The following is an 18,988-nucleotide window of genomic DNA, read 5'->3' as shown; positions in this document are numbered from 1 at the left end:
CTGCCTCACCTCCATCCCTGGAAAGGTGATGGAACAGCTCATTCTGGAGGTCATCTCTAAGCATGTGGAGGAGAAGAAGGTGATCAGGAGTAGCCAGCATGGATTCACCAAGGGGAAATCCTGCTTAACCAATCTGATAGCCTTCTATGATGGAATCACTGGCTGGGTAGATGAAGGGAGAGCAGTGGACATTGTGTACCTTGACTTCAGCAAGGCTTTTGACACTGTCTCCCATAACATCCTCCTAGAGAAGTTCAGGAAGTGTGGATTAGACGAGTTGACAGTGAGGTGGATTGAGAACTGTCTGAAAGGCAGAGCTCAGAGGGTCATTGTCAGTGGCGTGGAGTCTAGTTGGAGGCCTGTGGCTAGTGGCGTTCCCCAGGGCTCGGTACTGGGTGCCGTCCTGCTCAACTTCTTCATCAGTGACCTGGATGAGGGGACAGAGTGCCTCCTCAGCAAGTTTGCTGATGATACCGAGCTGTGAGGAGTGGCTGGCACACCAGAGGGCTGTGCTGCCATTCAGAGAGACCTGGAGAGGCTGGAGAGCTGAGCGGAGAGGAACCTGCTGAGGTTCAACAAGGGCAAGTGCAGAGTCCCGCACCTAGGGAGAAATAACCCTAGGCACCAGGACAGGCTGGGGGCTGACCTTCTGGAGAGCAGCTCTGCAGAGAAGGACCTGGGAGTGCTGGTGGATGACAGGTTGACCAAGAGCCAGTAATGTGCCCCTGTGGCAAAAAAAGCCAATGGTCTCCTGGGGTGCTTTAGGAAGAGTGTTGCCAGCAGGTCGAGGGAGGTGATCCTACCCCTCTCCTCAGCCCTGGGGAGGCCTCATCTCGAGTCCTGTGTCTGGTTCTGGGCTCACAAGGGAGACATGGAGCTACTGGAGAGAGTCCAGCATAGAGCTATGAGGATGATCAGAGGGCTGGAGCACCTGCCCTGTGAGGAACGGCTGCGAGAGCTGGGCCTCTTCAGCCTGGGGAAGAGAAGACTGAGGGGGGATCTTATCAATGTGTACAAGTACCTGAAGGGAGGGTGTCAAGGGGACGGGGACAAACTCTTTTCAGTTGTTCCATGTGACAGGACAGGAGGCAATGGGCAGAAACTGAACCTCAGGAAGTTCCACCTGACCGTGAGGGGGAATTTCTTCCCTGTGAGAGTGACGGAGCACTGGCCCAGGTTGCCCAGAGAGGTTGTGGAGTCTCCTTCTCTGGAGATCTTCAAGGCCCACCTGGATGCAACCTTGTCTAACATGCTCTAGGTGACCCTGCTGAGCAGAGGGCTTGGACTAGATGATCTCCAGAGGTCCTTTCCACCTTACCCATTCTATGATTCTACGATAACATCAAAACTGACTACACAATGGACTGCAGCCAAAAAGCATGGTCCTGACCTCTCTTCCACAGATGTATGTTTCAGTTGCTTTTCCTGGGCTGGCACAAGATTTCATCAGGCAAAGGGTAAACCAAATCAGTAACCCCCCAGGAAAAAAAAAAAAAAAAAAAAAAAAAAAAAAAGTTTATTTTTCAGCCAAATCAGTTACCTTAATGAGCTTGCTGCAGGATCATGCAAATGCTAGTCCTGACACAGTTCAGGATGGAATTGTGGTGGGTAGGTGGGTAAAGAGGAAGGGAAGGAGGAAGATCAGAGTTTTGGGGAGAGAATCACATTTAGATCATCTTAATGTGGTTGTACAATGGTTTGTACTGCACAGTATGAAATTTTCCTGGCTTAAGAAGGTTAGAAAGAAGCATCTACTTTAAGCAATGCCATTCACAGGTATTGCCTCACATATTAAAGAACATTTTTTTTCTATTTTTTCACTCTTGAAAAAATGTTCATGATAAAATTTCAAAAAGAACCTTGTATCCATTTTAGGTTTGAAATTTATCTTACCTGTCTCTCTAAGCATTTTGTCCTACCACTAAAAACAATCTTATACTTGAAAAAAGAGAGGAAATTATCATTGATACCTCTGAAAATTAAATCTCTCTCATTGTACTTGAAAGGACTTTATGTGACTTTGTCCATGAATAGATAAACAGATCATTCTCATAGAAAATGCTCTATTAATTTCAGTGAGAGTTTATCTCAAGGAGAGAATGCAAAATTTGTCCTGTAGATACTTAACATTCAGATAACATTTCAGTCTATCAGCAGCAAATGACTACTAACCCAATAGGTGATTGAGAAATTTAGGAACCTTCTAAACTGTCTTGGAAGTTCTCAGCCCCAGCCTCCCCCAGGAGTCACCAGAGCAAGCTTAGAACTTCCTATTCTGAGGAGACAGACAACTGTGACTTCACAACAGCTCTGTCTGTCTAAAATGCCATGAAATTTCCAAAATGCTTTATGCGGAAAGATGGGTAGCTATTTAGATGGTTTAGATTCCCCACTCTCTTCTCTCTTTCCTTAAGGAATGTCCCTTCACACTAGAAGCTCACTCCTGGCTCGCAGGATGATCACAGATCACAGACAGACAAAAAAGGGCCAAGAACTTCCATAACAATTTTGTTAAGATGCAAATCGAGAGGCATAGACTTGGATCAGTAAAATAATCAGCTATTTTGCATTTGAAATATTATATTTTGCCTAACTATTTTGTTACTGAAATCTGAATAAACCTAATTTGCAGATTATAGGTCTGATTGACAAATACTAGAAGTGCAAACTTCTGAAAATCAAAACAAAACTGCTTTAGGTCACGTGGATATTGGATATATAGTAGCAGGAAGAAAGAAAGCATTCGTTTATAAACAGAATCAATAGCCTAGTAAAATTTATTGATTTGATTGGTATACAGCTATAAATTCATAAAATAAATCATTTGTAAATAAGAAATCATAAATATGAAAAGCAAAAACATTTGCAAACTGATGCACTTGCAAATTAAAGCATTCTTTAATTTATTTATTATTTCTTATAATTGCATTGTAATTCAGAATCCTGATGCCAAAAAATTAATGGTGATCAGAGAAGAAAAATATCGGAACAGAAAACGAAAACCAGTGAAACTCACTGATTTAAGTATAGGAACTAACAGAACACTTCCTCCCACTCTGAGGAAAGAACAAAGTGATGGAGAAAGGATAAAGTAATATGAAATGACCCCTTCGAGCAAAGTTTTTCTACACAGCATTTCATAGCTTTTTTTTTTCTCAAATATACACTACAACATAATATCAGAAGATAATAATTGTGAGATAATAATTAATGGTTTTAGATTATCAATCCCAATGATAATATGTAAATAATGAAGTAATGTAAGTTTCCCTAGCTGTTTTCAGATCTCATTAAAAATACAGTAAATAGACAAAGTAATCTTTATTTTCTAGCACTTCAAGTTATAGGTTCATAGTTCCCTCTAAAATCTTTTTTACATTAATAGTTAAAAGTTGTATGCAATTTGCCTTAATGGTTCCTCACTGAATTATATAATTTACAATATGTTGCTCATAAAATCCATTTTTGGCCCCCAAACATGACAGCATTTTTTCAGCTTTTAGTGCCCTTGTGACTAAAAGATCATGCAACATTGTTTAACATTAATTCAACTGAATGAATACTTACACAAACACTTTGGTAGTGATCTATCCCATAAGCCATTAGCTTTACAGGTTAAAGCAGATGAGCCTAAAAGATAAAATCCCTTCTTGCAATGGTATGCCACACTTGTTCCATATTTGAAACTTTCAGGGTAAATCTGCTGTCCATGTCGAATAGCATTTTCCACAAAACCAGGATCAGAACAGTTCACCACTATAAGAAAAAAACAGTGTTCACCACCAACACATAACAGCAACATCAAAAGCAGTTTAGCAGTGAATTTTTTTTTTTACTATAATCTTCTGAGTCTGCACTATAATCAGTGCACCATTTTGCAATGAATCTGCAGACTGAGAAGTAACTACAGCAAACTAACACTTTCCTATTCTACTGATATCTGCTTGTTTTAGCAACCGTCTTCATTACTAGAAGAAACAGCTCTTCCTTTAAATAATATCTAAACAGGTATGGAAATTAATTGTTATCAATAACTGTATAAATCCTCTGGAATAAAAGAACACAGAACTGTAATAGTTCAAAGGTGAATTAATATCAATTTAGCAATTCTATTTAAGACTTTTTGGTATTAGAAATCTTGTCCTGGTGCAACTAAAACCTCTTGCTACACTCACATAGATCCACAGTACATTTTATATAGCTTGCATTTCGTATTACCCTTATCAACTGTAAATTATAAATTGGCCATAAGCAGCATAAGTAAGTATACATATATATATCATGAGATTTCAGAGATACACATAACTAAACATATAATTAATGGAAATTTTCATGCAGATGCAAATTACTGGTTTGTTTTTTTTTCTCCCCAAGCTATGTGACAAAACTGATATTCATCATCTACCTAATTCATTTCTTGCAATCTCAAAATTTCTTTCATTTCTTTCTCAGGAATATCTTCCACTGTACTCTTTGTAGTTTTCAGTTGACTTGTTTTTGTCTTAACATTTCTCACCCTTTATCTCCTTTCTACAGCTCCAGATGTTAACTACAAAAGGGTTATGCTGTTAGTACTGTGGCTAAGATAGCATGAATGTTCAAAACCAGTGAAAATAGAAGTAATAACAGTGCTTGTGAAGCCATTGAGGTTAAAAAAGCTCCCTGTTCATTTTCAACTTCATTTTCATACCTAAAAGCCATCACAGAAACAAAATGGTAGAGATAAAAAATCTGAAGAGTGAAAATGGTATGTTTGTAGAGGAACGATTTAATTCCTGGAATAACATGCACTACTTTCAAATTGTTTCATCTTCAAGCTTTTGTAATGAAAGCCACAGGAGAGTGTAAGTGGCATTGTAATGCTTAGCCTTTTGTTTAACTGTTTTTTTTTAATCATAAGTGCTTGAAAATGGAAGTATTTTAAAAAATATATACATGAGTGTAGTATGGCTAACAAGGGATGCATAAAGGAGTACTTTAGAAAACAATCTGAGTTGGCTGGCATACAGAACTAAGCCAGTAGTTTCCCTGATTGCTTTTCACCCTGGAGACCCAGTTGTAAATCACAGCGAGAGCAGAAAGAGATTGCTTTCTCTCAATGACAGCTGTCAAGGGTTACATGGGAAATGAATTCCGGCACTCTCAATTTAGTCTGTTGAGAAAAGCAGGAGAACGCTTTAAATCTGCCCTGATGACTTTGGAACCTCACACTGAGTAGATTCAAACCCTTCAGGACAAAGAAGTGAAAAGACCATGTCAGAGTCCTTTAGGCAGTTTTCGCTAAAAACTTGAATGATCATCAAAAAGTACATCATTCACAGTATTCCATTCCTTGTTCTTTCTCCCTCTCTTTTTATTTTCCCTTGACAGAAACAATGTCAAACTTCTTTTTAAACTTTGATATCTAATCAAGGGTATTTTAAAACTTTTTTTTTTTATTTGAAAAGTACTGCATGAGTTTTGGTATCTAGAACTTGTATAGAGATTGCCACTCAAAATGAATAAAAGTAGAGAGTTCACTCTGACTTTAACACAAATTTTAGGAGATGCTGTCTATAACAAGAAAAGAAGGCACTTTTTGAGAAAATCTAATTACAGTGTTTCTCATCTCTATTAATTTAGTAAAGTTTTGTATAAAGTCAATACTACACAAAAATCCTAACCGCTCAATGAACTAAAGGGAAAAAAAAAAGTTCGTCAATTTACAACTTCATTTTTCAAGAGTCTCAAACGGAAGCCTGATCTTTTTTCTTTTTTTCTTTCTTTCTTTGTTACTCTTTTTTTTTTTTTTTTTTTTTTTTTTCCAAGGGGGACCAGCTCATGAGTGATTTTGCAATGAAAATTCTGGTCATATAAACCATAAAGCTAAAATAATTATTTAGAAACCACAATGTTCTTACAAACATTAATAATATCTACCCAAAACCAGATGTCCTGACATCATGCTTCTGATTTGCCCAGACAAAGGAAATTTTCACTGTAATAATGTATGCAAATGTGTTGGGTAATAGTGCATGTTAGTGTGAATAATTTTCTACATAACAGTTTCACAGAAACAAGACCTTAACTAACATCAATAATTTCAGTGAAATATACAGAACTAAGTTCACCTTTGTTTACCTATGAGATGAAAAGCTAAGACACACTTAATTTTAATGGCACTCCAAAATATTTATCACTGATATAGAGATGCCAAATATTCTCTCATTGTTACAACAAATGCAGTCTTTCCTATACTTTCTCAGTGAAAATTTCTGTCTAATTGCTCAGATAACTAAGTAGTCAATTCATCCTCTACTAAAATAGAACTGGAGTCAGTAGTCTGTTAAAAAATTCAATGAACTTACAGTTATTTTTTTCAGCTTTGAACTAGGTTGTCTGCATTTCATAAAACAATAGTTCTTTCTTTTAGATCATTAGATTAGCTAATTTAAAAAAAAATTTTTGCTTTGTATGCATATGAAAGCTCTTCTTCCTACTTCCCCCCCCCCAGTATGAACACAGGTGTAACCTTTGCAGATACATCAGAAAGATGAGTTACATACTTGTCACTATTCTTTAGATGTGTTATTTCTATGTACCTTCATTTATGGGCATTTATGTACTAAGTAGTGTTAACCCAATAATTTTTGTCATAAGAGTACAAGCTATAGAAGCATCTCTTAAAATCTTTTCCTGAGGTTTTTCTTAATCAGAGCATTTTTTTTTCATATGTAAGAATTCTTTCTTTTGATTAAGAAATATATCAATGGTACGAGAGTGGTTTACAACAATACAAATAAACACCTCAAAGGCGAACAATTTCAGGTGAGTAACCCGTTTGCCCCCTGTCTGAATATACATTCACAGTCACTGATCAGCAACAACATACAACTCAATTACCTGAAAGAAGGTTTCAAAGTTAAATAGGCGCTGGGGGACTCTTCCCTCAAAGACATCATTGCTTCATTTAGTTTCAGAGAGCTTGGTTGTCGGTGTGAATGGAACTCCAAGGAGTAGTCTTAGAGAATTAAATTATATTTATATTCTGAAAATACTTCCATTGCTTGAGCTCAAATAAAATGAATCTTTACTAGTACAAAGGGCTCCTTGGATATCCAGTGAGAAGTATGCAACTATACAGTAAACCCTCTGTAACAAAGTGAGTAAGCTTTTGGAAGGCTCAACTGTTAACTGAAAGACAGGACTGAGGATATAAATCTAGGTGTGTCTTTGCACCTAAATCCCTACTTTAGTCACTGGAGATCTACCCAATAAAGTCAGTGCAGCCTAAAATGTGACAAAATGATAAAAAAGTTGGTAGGAAGGTGCCTCTGGAGGTCATCTGGTCTAATTCCTCACTCGAGACATAATTGTAACCACAGATCAAGTCAGCCATAGTTTTGTCTAACCAAGTCTCGAAACACCCAAGGATGGAGATTCCACTGCCTCTCTGGATAGTCTGTCCCCAGTGCTACACTGCCCTCTTAGTGAAATACCTTTTCTTAAAGACTAATTCAAACCTCTCACACTGCAATTTGTGACTTCTTATACTGTCTGGTAATATTGAGAAAAATATGACTCCACAATTTTTGCAAATCTTTAAATTAACTGTAAATTGCTACTAAATTGTCTTTTAATCTCCTCCTCAGCAGACTGAACAAGCCTCATCCTCTCACTGTCTCCTCACCTCCTCACCCTGATACAGTGGATTGACCCTTAGTTTTCCACTCTAAGGTAGGCTGAATTACACCCTGGGGTCTCTTGTATATGGAAGTTCAGCTCCTGAACGGGCCTACTGACCAACAAACACAAGTGGATGCTTCAGCGTCTTCAAGACTCTTAGTATAGAGCTGAAGGTACTCTATCCAGTTGCCCAAACAGATGTGTCTACTACCTTTCCAGATGTCGCTGCCTGATGCCCCAAAAGACTGTACTATGTCTTTCAGCTTCAGGTAGATATATCATATACTGTAAAACACCTCCAATGGCACTCCCCCTTTATATTTTGGCAACTCAGTCAAGCTCTAAGTGTCCTTCTGAGGGGTCTTCAAATACATCTTCCTAGTAAAAAAAATTCTACTTTTAAGAAATAAGACTTTAATAGGAGAAAAAATAGAATAGAATGAATGAGAGTGTCTATAAGAAGAAAAGAAATTAATTCTGATCCTATAGTAGATTAGAGTATTTTGGACCAGTATTAGTCAAAAGGAACAAGTTACCATATTAACATTAAATATTACTTTGGGACCTTATATGGTATCTATACATTGACTCTTCTGACCATGGGATCAAGATTATATCTCATAGCACTCTACAGAACAGAAAAAATTAGGCAATATTGTTCACATGCTAAGTTTCAGATACCACTGCTGGTCAGTAGTTCTGGAAAGTTGCTGCTAAAACATGCCGAGTTTCAATTCATGATCTAGCAGTTTGAAATGACTGGGATTGTTCACTATAGTATTTAGCTTCTTTCAAAGGACATTTGTTGCACAATTAATCCAATGGTTGGTGTGTCATCACCAGAGATTAACCTTCTCTTTGCACAGTGGGAGAGATCTTACAGAACTCCAAAAGATCATGACAATGACATATCACTACCTGAATGTATTGTTCTGCAATGTATGGGCAGACAGGCACAATCAGCATAACTAGTTACACCTTCCAAAATACTGATGTGCCAACTGTGTTTGCTCTGGGTGTGCCTACCAGGAGAACATGCTCAGATAAACTACTAGCTGGACCTGGAGACAGAGAACTACATCAGCCTCACATCTGTCAGGCTACCGGACTAAGCAACTCCTAACACCTTCCAGCCTTTTTTGGCAATGAAAACCCCATTGCTGTAAAACATTTTTTCCCCTGCAGAATCATTCTATCTTCCAAAAATAACCTCCCAGCAATGCCAAAATCAAGATGTCTCTGAGAAGGCCATCTCCAAAAGGGTGGTAAAGGAGTTTTGAAGATGGTAACACTCAGAGCTGCTTAGTAAAATGCCAGAGTATAGTGTCTCAGTCCCAAGTCACAGATTGTAATGCCTGTAAAAACTTGCATAATCTATCCACATAGTGAGGTGGGGTGAATGAGAAGGACTAACAGATCACTAATCCACGTTATTTGCTAGGCTTATTTCAGTAAGGGAATATTTCTGAAAGAAATGTATGTTCACACCTCTTAAGACATTACCAAAAAGTTTGTCTCAGCTGTGATGAATCAGCAGATAAATAATGAGCTCTGGAATGACAGAACTGGAGAAATACCTCCTGTACATTGCTTGTAAAAGTTTCTTGACACCTCGCGTTTCTCTGGAATCTTAAGTAAGGCATTTTGTCCATCCATGCGGTAGAAAAGATGAATTTCCTCAAACAGCAGATTCTCGCGCACACTCTGAATCCCTTTTACCTTGGTTCTGCAGTCAGGAATGTCCCTTGAAACCCACACTTGTGACAGTCTAGCTCCATTGTAAAAGGTATCAAGAGAAAATTAGAGGGTTAATTTACCAGCTGACTTTCTGTCAAGAAGATACAAAATCTTTTATAAGTGTTTTTGTATTTCTTTCTCATAAGAAAAAAAATAGATTATTTATTGATTTCCATCATAACTTCAAGTTCTAGAGAGAAAGGGGTAGGCTAAAAAACAGAATGTCTAATAATTTCCTCATTTAAGGGATTTTTTTTGACCATTCACAAATTTTGCTGTGTGAGAAGCTGTATTCTGCAAAATTACAAGCGCTAGATACAAAGGTGCTGCATTAATGATGCCTACCTGTAATGAGTTGGAGTAAAATTGAGAAACTCCAGAAGATGTATCTAGGGAACATTCAGAGAAAAGGTCAATATATTAAAAAGTTCTAAAAAATAATATATTCATATATTCCCTGGACACTTACTGGGAAGTTTCAAATCAGCACCCAAAAATGAGTGATTTAAAGATGAGAATTTCAAAGTCTCACAGACTAATGACTTTATCAAGGATTCCCTCCTTTCTGTAGTGCACTGAACAGAGGAGCGATGGTATGTTGTAAAGAAGAAGAATCAGGCATGCAGTAGGAGGAAATAAATCATCATGAGAATTCCCTGCTCTGGTTGGAGTTTATGGCAACCAGTAAGTGGGAATCTTCTGAAGTTTGTCCTAAGCTCTTGTTCAGCTAATGATAAAAGCGAGGAGGAAGCATAGTTTCTGAAGTCCACCACTGAATTTTCTTGTGAGCTTTTGTATGGTGATGCCTAGATCATTTATACTGTATACCTGTGTAAATATAATTGAGGTCTGCATTAAAACACCTCCAGTGCTGGAGGTAAAAATCTAGAAGAAGGCTATGTTGGTTCTAGGTGTGAGTAGGAGCCGCAGTAGCAAATTTCAGAAAATTTACTGCTTGACACCCTCTTGAATCTCTTGAATCTCATTTATATGAAGAAATAATCTCTTCTAAAGATAACAGTAGCAAAGGACATCCATAGAAACTTTCCTTGCCGTTGATTATGAGTTTGAAACTGCCTTATGAATTTGCAGCAAGTAATAGGATGGTTTATCCAATGCCAAAACAAGGGAACTGGATCAAGATGTGCTTGTCTTTGTATATACATCTAGAAGATGATGAGTAGCATTTAATTCACCAGTTCTTACTTCAAGCACAACATATGGAAATATGGCCTATGGTGCAATCAAGAACGCAGAGCCCTGATAAGCCCCTCAAATTCTGGGCTCATTTTGGTGGTTAAAAGTCAGTATGAAAGGTAGGAAATGCAGAGCAGCATTCTGTGCTATTAAAGGTCAGCTGCAAAGTAGTTTGAAACTGCTGAGGGGAAAATTCTATATGGAACATATTTTGTTTAGGAATTGGTAGCTTCATAGCTTCTTCTGAGGTACCATATTCGGGCTACTTCAAGTCATACTAAAACAGGTTTGCTGAAAAGCACACACACTTGGGAATTAGAATTTTTCCAAAATGTCATTTGATTCTAGTTTAAAGGCAAGTAAACTGGGCATTTACTTATGATGTTCTCTTCAGCAAAAAAAAAAGGCAGTAGATCATATGTAAGAATGAAAATTTCCTACAACAAAAATTGCAATTTTAAGCTATATTTCAGTGATCTCATCATTCCATCTAGGGCCATTGCAAATGTAAAAAGAAAAAAAATGTGCATGTGTGTGTATAAAAGCATAAAATAGTCATTGAAAAAGGATTATAAGTTTCAATAGTTCAAAAAAAAATTCTCATAGATTTTATCAACATTACACCAGTCTTTTCTTTTAACTTGTGAAAGAAACAGCAGGAACATGAGTTCTTCCAAGGTATTGTTGTTTTAATCATCATGATTTCCCAGAAGACAGAAGATCACATCTGAACAGTACCAAAATCTGAATCAAAAAATATGTGAATTTTAAGAGATTAAAGATTTTACTTGCTCTGCTGAAAAAAGTGGCAAATTGATGCATTGGCATTCTGGGATGGAGGGAAATACCACTGTAAATACAGCTCAGTGCTTTATAATTCATTTTAAGATCTAAAAACATATTAAAATGCTTTATTTCACACAAGTTTTTGTCATAGGGTGCTGAAGTAGTATGTTTGATCTTTTGTATGCACTGTTTTTTGTCAGGCAAAAAAACACCACATATTTTCTTTGGCATAAATTCCTGACAGTGGTATGTTAGTTATCTTATCAATGACACAATAGATAGGAGCAACACATCATTGTAAGAGTGCCTGACAACTGTCTCACTTTGCTAAAAATATCTGTGTTTTCTAAGCATACAGCATACAGCTATCTTCAGTTGCAAAATAAAATTAAAAATCACTTCTGCAATAATCTCGAGTACTATTCAACATTTTGTAGCAACTACGTGCAGAGTCTCAGTGAAGTTTATTATTGACTCAAGTGAACTCAGCTGAGGTTTGAAAGAAAGGTCATATGTAAAATCTCTGTTGAATTAAATGATGCAGATTTGCCAGGAACATCAATCTCTTCACCAGTAGATTATTCAAGGAGCTGGAAGATTTATTTTTCTTGTATATAGATTCATAATTCATCATTAATAATGAACTTTAATACAGATATTTTTCATCTGTTAGATAAAAGGAAATTTTAGAAGGAAAGGTATATGCCAGAAGAAGTGGTAATTCGCCTTTTAGTTAAGTTGAAGTCAATTCAATAAGAGGAAAGTTATTATAACTATTTAACTGGAAGAGATTTAACGTAGCAATTAGGTTATAAACATTTTTATTTACCTTGTGTACAATTTGCTTGAATTTTTCAACAAAGTGTAAGAAAATATACTGACATTTTAGATAAAAAATTTATTTTTTTTAATCACAGATGTAAAATTAACATTTCAGCTTTTTTTTTATTTCACTAATCCCTGTGATTTCATGAGCTACATTTGAAGTGTATTTTTTAATTAAATATAATTTAAAAGTTTTTGCTCTTCTTCCATGTAAATGCTATAGTTCAGGATATATTTTATTTAATCCTTATCAGCAAAAAAACCTATAATAATTTTGAACTTTGCAGAGTCATCCTTTAAATAAAACTAAAAAGATTCGAAGAAAATATGATTATAAAAGTATATCACACTAATTTTCATAGAATATAGCCATAAAAACAGTATTTATTGAGCTAAAAAACTTAACCTCAGGCTATCAAATTCTACTGTCAGTTAAATGATGTAAATGTAATTATACTGCAAGGTTCTAGTGCGGCAACTTACAGTAGGGAAGATTTCTTTCTGATATATGGGTAGAAATACAGTGTTCAGTAGGAACATGGTTGACTGATACAGAGGTTTGAACCAGACTGCTCTGCAGTGCTCCATTTGTTCTTTTTGAAGAAATGCCAAATGTTCTTGGGTCACAATGAATTCATAAGCAGAAAAGCAGGGCTGGAGACACCATACACTACCTCAGCAAGATTCTTGATAGTGCATCTCTCAAAGTCTTTAGTCATAAACTACAAAGAATCACAGAAAGGTTGAAGTTGAAAGGACCTCTCATGATCATCTAGTTCAATCTGCCTGCCCAAAGCAGGGTCAGCTAGAGCAGGCTACTGAGGGCTGTATCAAATTGGGTTTTTAATATCTCCACAGAGACTCTATAACCTCTATAGACAACCTATTACAGTGTTTGACCAGTAGAAAAGCTTTTTTTCACATTTAAATGGAATTCCTCTCAGAAGAGTTTGGCTTCATCTTCTTTACTCTCTTCCTTCAGTTATTTATACACATCAATAAGATCCCCCATGAGCCTTCTTTTCTCCAGGCTTAACAATTCCAGCTTCATGAGGGAAGAGTCTCCTATCATGTCTCTGTGATTCCAACAAGATTGTAGCCCTGCAGTTGCACACAGACCTCTAATTCTTCCTCTGATTCCTCCACTCTGCATGTGCTAGTGTACAGCCACTTCAGAGAGGCACCCACTCACGCTGATTCCCCAGAAAAGGAATGAAAGCTTCCTTCAAAATGCTGTCCTCTAAGCACTTCATCATTTGTATGTATACACTTGAGTGCATAGACTTTAGCTCTTTTTTGTTGTTTTCAAGGTGTCTCCTCTTCACATCACCCTGTACCCTTTGCTTGGCAATCTGGTCCACCACTTCCACACTTAACTGTGGGTCATCGTCTCCCTCCTCAGTCTTTTCTAGTCTTAAAAGAAAATAACAGATATCATCCAAAAAAAGAGGCTGAATTGATCCTAGGCACGTCAAAAAGCTTCTCGTTCTGTACCGCAGAATAATGATTTGGGAGTAGCAACCATGTACTATTAAGCACAGAAACACAGCCATGTATATTTTATGTTTTCTGGGTTATATAAATATTTGAAAACATTCTTACACTCAGGGATTCTAAAGTAAAAAACATCTTTGATCATTCTAATATCAATAATCATAGGAAAATAATAAATTTTAATTTTATTACCTAAAAATATGTATTAACATTAATGTTATAGGCTAATCATGAAACATGACAATGCTGACAAAGTTGGATTATGTAATTAAAGGCTCATCTCCACAAACACAAAGGAGCACAATGGTGGATAGCAGAACCCCACTTAGAGAAATGGAACGTCCTGACCTGGCTTCTCCCATGGGCTCTCCCAGGACAGCATCAGCCCCATGGGCTGGAGGTGAGACTCACCCAGTTTATCAATGGGAAATGGTCTCCAGATTACCTTGCAGACTGAGGTCAGTTACTGCCTTAGGGGTATGGGACATGTTATGGGATGCAGGTGAAGAGCACCTTGGGATTGTGAAAGACTTACTTCAGGATGGTTAGAGGAGGAACCAAAAGTGGGGAAAGGGAAAGGTCAAGATTGGGAAGGAACAAGGTTGTAAAATAGCAATAAAATAGAATAAAAGGGACTAGTCACAAGAAAACAGGCTGCAGGTCGGTATATCTGTCTGTCTATGTCCTGCACCTGATTACTGCAGTCTGTTCTGTCTTCTCATTAAACGCCATTTCTAACCATTTTCCTGAGTGTGGGGCTCTCTGTTCTGTGTGCATGTGTGTGTATGGAGGTCTGAGTGCTAGCAACTGGAGCAGGGATCACAGATCGTGGGAGCTTGTGTGCCTAGGGTGTTAGCAAGTGAAGAGACTAGAGGCTGTGCATATTATACAGGTACATATGTCAGTGTGTGATCACTATCAAATATCAAGATGGATTAGCTGTCAATTAAGATAAAAGGCTTGGGATCCAGGAATTGAAACAGCTTTAAGACGCTGAAAAGACCGAGGGTCTCCAGAGTCTCAGAGTTAGCTACTAGAAGGACCAGGAGGTCCAGGTCAGTTCCTGGAAAGGCCATAGGGTATTCTGAGAGACCAGGTTGTGTCTGTGTGTCTCCGTGCCTGAGGCAACTGGAGATGAGAGGATCCAAGGGCCAATTACTGGGCAGACCACATGTCTAAAGCCAGAGAGAAACCCCTAGTTTGTGCATGTGTGTAGGTGTAAGTACCAACAACTGGAGTAGGGCTCATATGTCCAGGCACCAGCAACTGGGAAGACTAGAGATCCAGGGACAGCTACTGGATAGACAGAATGTCTAAGCTCATTTACCGGAGAGATCCATATCGTATATGTATATATATATATATTTCTCACTAAGGAATGTTCATCCTGAATCATCAGAGAGGGGGACAGGGTTATGCTGTTTGTGCTGTCTGTGTCTGTGTGAGTGTTGCTGTCTATGTTAATCTGAGTTGCCAGCTGTGTATATATGTACCTATTACTTACAGTGTGAGTGGGCCTACTGGGAATATGTGTGAATACTGTGAATAAAGATTCACTACTGGCTGGAGCTGGGGCCACAGAGCAGCAGTAGCTTTGCCTCTATTAGACTACTAGATTTGGCAAACCCTAATATATAATAAAAAGCAATGCTAGTTCTCAAGACAACTAATATAACACGAACATTGTAAAGTATCACCTAATAGAAATAATATCTTCAAATTTTCTAGATCAGAGACCCATGTAATAGGTCCATGGAATAGAACTGCTATGACATTGATTTGTCTAAGTTAAAGTAATATTTTTTTGCACTAAAACTAAGTACCTTCCTGTGCACAAATACTTTTACAATTATTATTGTTATTTTAGCTGGTATATGTCTTTAAAGAGCCATAAAGAAGGACTTCTTAATCTACAGAAATTGCAAAGTTTATGACAAATTGCTTTTTAAAACATGTTAATTGTATTGTTGATACAATTAGGTTGATTGTTGAGGTTGATTGTACCCCAATAGTTACTGTATTAATGTGTTCAAACTCCTTTTCCTCCCTCTAAATGTCAATTCTAAATGTTCAGCCAAAGCTCTAGGTCTTAGGTGTGGTTCTTTACTTCTGACACATCTTCACTTTTGTAATTTCCCAGAGTAAAGGTGGTGACATCTGAATAGGACTTTTCCACTTTTAATGGAATCCTTGCTGATGAAAAACACAGAGAAGAATCTAACTCCTTCTTTATCTTAAGAGATTACATTCCTTCAACTGATACACTAATATTAAGAAAAATAAATATTCCAGTGCAGAAGAGCAATTAATTATCCATTCTCTATCCTGACAACTATTTCAAGAAATAATTAACTCTAAATAAATACCTAAGTCACATTGCCTTTATCAAGGTTTAGATTCATATTGGTCAGAGTTCCCAAGCAGCTCTATGCTTTGTAATACAGACCTGCACTGAGAATGCAGCGAAAGTGAATTCAGAGAATTTCTGAGCAGCTCCATTCTGGTAGGAGTTTGACATTCTTAAATGAATGGATTGTGGCAGAGAGGAATCTATAATACTCACTATCCAGAAAACCAACCTCCATAAATAAGATTTTTGACCATAAAATCTACTACCAAAAGTGGTATGGATCGATCTCAAATCCACCTTATGAATTAAAAAAGGAAAATGTTAGCAGACACAAGACATACCTGAAATAACGTTGTAGTAACTGTAAGGCTCAAGTTTCCTAATTTTTATGTTCTTATATTTTAAATCTTCTCAGCTTTTACACCATTTTTCATGAATTTCCTTTTTTCTTTCTCATTTTCAGTTTTGTCATTGTGTGTAGGTAATGTATACACCTGAATTCAATGTGGATATCTGAGTAACTCAGCTTGTAAAAAATGATGAATTGCACAGACTGTGCAATTTTTGCCTCTGACAATCAAACATTACAGATCTGGATCCTATTTACTGTTTATGTAAAAGTAAATACAATTTTAACAAATCAAATCTTACTTAAAGGCCTCCCAGATGAAATAGAAGAGTATGTTCACTAAAGTTTAATGAGGCAAAGAAGTATACAAGGGAAAAACAAAATACTTGATACCGAATAGGAACAGTTTGCTAATTTCTGTTTCCCTATTCCAATACTTATAGTGCCACGCTTCTTGACTCATTTGTATGAATTCTGAGAGTAGTGACTAAGAGAATTGCAATCTTTGGATTGTTTTAATGAGAATAAAGTTTCTAATTCCTCACACACTGAGCTTGAGATTGCATCAGCTATCTCTGAAACAATATCATAAGCTGATCACCAAAGATAATTATTATTCTTATGAGCAATCATTGCAATAAAATATGATTTTTAATAAATCAACAAGTGGAGGTAATAAAGCTATCAATAACAGAATTTTTCATTATATGATCTTTAGTTCCAATGATAATATCCTTAGAACAATTCTGCACATTAAAGACAAGTTACTATGAATTTCTAAGAAAGAAAGCACTGTATTTATATTGATTTATTAAGTGTTTTTTTTTTCCAAGTGAAAGAAAATACTCCAGAAAAACCTTAAGGCTGTTACACTGCTGGAGAAATTATTTATCTGATTAAGCATTAATCCCCTTTTGAACAAACTAAATTGTGCCTGCTTAATCACAGGAGATTTTTGAGTTGCTATTGTGATGGAAAAAGAATTCCAAACTCAGTCCTTCTATTCTAATGGAAGATGAGGAGATTAGAAAATATTATATTTTTTATCTCTGGAAACTAATCTTTAATTTCTTAATTTGGCAGTCATCATTCAGGCATGAGATACATGAATCTTACATTGTAAGATCCATCAGCCTAAGGAAAGATTTAAGTGACTTGTATGAAATTCCTTTCAGAGGATGCATGATTTCATCAAGATTTGCCAAATTATGTCTTACAAGGAAAATCTTGCCAATTTGATTGGAATGTTAAAAAATAAAAATCTAACCTTGGTATCACACACACATGAATATTTTATTTCATTGCATGTTCCACGTCTGGAAGAAACATCTGTTTCTCTACAGAGGTTAAGCCTTTTGTTTGTTTGTTTCTGGTTTACAAATTTTGAAATAGGTACCATTGCTAAAAGATAGGAATGAACTCTGCCTATTCCAGCTTTGAAAAGGGAGTATGACCAAGTACAAACGTCCAAATTAGGTCCATCAAAATAGCTTTGGAAAGTTCATGAAAAGAGGTCCAAACTACAAACAATACCTTCAAACTTTTTTTCATGGCTCTTGACATACTTCAATACCTGATAGGATTCACCCCATCTTACTTTCTTGGCTCTTTCCCTTATCTTACTGACAATTTGTATCTATTTTATAACAAGAAAATATTCAATTTGTCTTAGTGATCCAGGAAAAAAAAAAAAAAAAAAAAACGCTTCACAACATTGCTAAATATTTTCAGCAATAATTGGACTCAGCTTTAAGAGAGCATTTCCTACTCTTGAACATGCCATTTCAGGCTATATGACATAAAAGTGTCAGACCAAAGGACTGACACTAGTTGTCTGATGGAGCAGATCAAAGGTTTGATATTCTGCAGCAACAGCCAAAGTCTGAAGAAAATCAATAAAAAAGTGCCCATAAGTAGAAAGAGAAAGAATAGGGCAACCTGAGGTGATATTTCCCCTTATAATCTCCCAACTCAAAGGATTCCTAAGCCAGATAGAGGCTCTGTATATTCAGTAACCCTCAACTGACTTCTCTCCTACTGACATATTTTGATGTCCTTTAGTTCTTGCATTGGAAAACATGGTGAAATTAAACCCTTTTTCTTCTCTTCATGGCACTCCTGGCTTTTAGACTTCTATCATTTTCTTTCATGCCTACTAGTTAATTCTCCTCTGATACATCTCAATTTCCTCATAAAAAGTCTTTGCATTCCTTTGATCCCAGCTGTTGCTTTTTCTTAATCTTTTTGCATCCTTTTTAAGATGAAGGGATCAGAACTGCATGTTATGATATTCAAGATGTCAGCAAATCACTGACTTAGGCAGTAGCATAAATCAGTAATCTCTATTTTTTTCCACCAGTATGCAACATTGGGGGGCACATGTCTCAAAGATCTTTTTTTCTTTGTTATAAAATTGTCTTATGCCTCCTGGAGTCCAGGAAAGTCTATAATTGCCCCGTAATATATAACAACGACTAGACAAATAAGCAGACCACTCTATTGGCAATTTTATTTTCCCACATACAGGTTTTTGTGTGTTTCATGTGCATTTCAAACCACACCAAAATGAAATTAAACCTTAGGAA

At 36.7% G+C, this 18,988-nt stretch overlaps 1 protein-coding gene and 1 long non-coding RNA gene across 2 annotated transcripts in view; one reads left to right on the top strand and one right to left on the bottom strand.

The window, feature by feature from the left end:
* CSMD1 (CUB and Sushi multiple domains 1) overlaps window positions 1-18,988 on the bottom strand; it is a 1,182,441-nt gene that overhangs the window by 39,680 nt on the left and 1,123,773 nt on the right. The window contains exon 55 of the mRNA XM_062571121.1: window positions 3,568-3,756. Coding sequence (XP_062427105.1) covers window positions 3,568-3,756 — 189 coding nt within the window. The remainder of the gene's footprint in view (window positions 1-3,567; window positions 3,757-18,988) is intronic.
* Window positions 3,934-18,988, top strand: part of LOC134137951 (uncharacterized) — a 52,049-nt gene continuing 36,994 nt past the window's right edge. The window contains exons 1-2 of the long non-coding RNA XR_009957781.1: window positions 3,934-4,008; window positions 7,632-7,716. This is a non-coding gene — a long non-coding RNA (uncharacterized LOC134137951). The remainder of the gene's footprint in view (window positions 4,009-7,631; window positions 7,717-18,988) is intronic.

The sequence above is a fragment of the Rhea pennata genome, chromosome 3, assembly GCF_028389875.1.
Source record: "Rhea pennata isolate bPtePen1 chromosome 3, bPtePen1.pri, whole genome shotgun sequence".
NCBI lineage: Eukaryota > Metazoa > Chordata > Aves > Rheiformes > Rheidae > Rhea > Rhea pennata.
The sequence above is the reverse complement of the archived record's forward strand: the minus strand, read 5'-3'. Positions and strand labels throughout refer to the sequence as shown.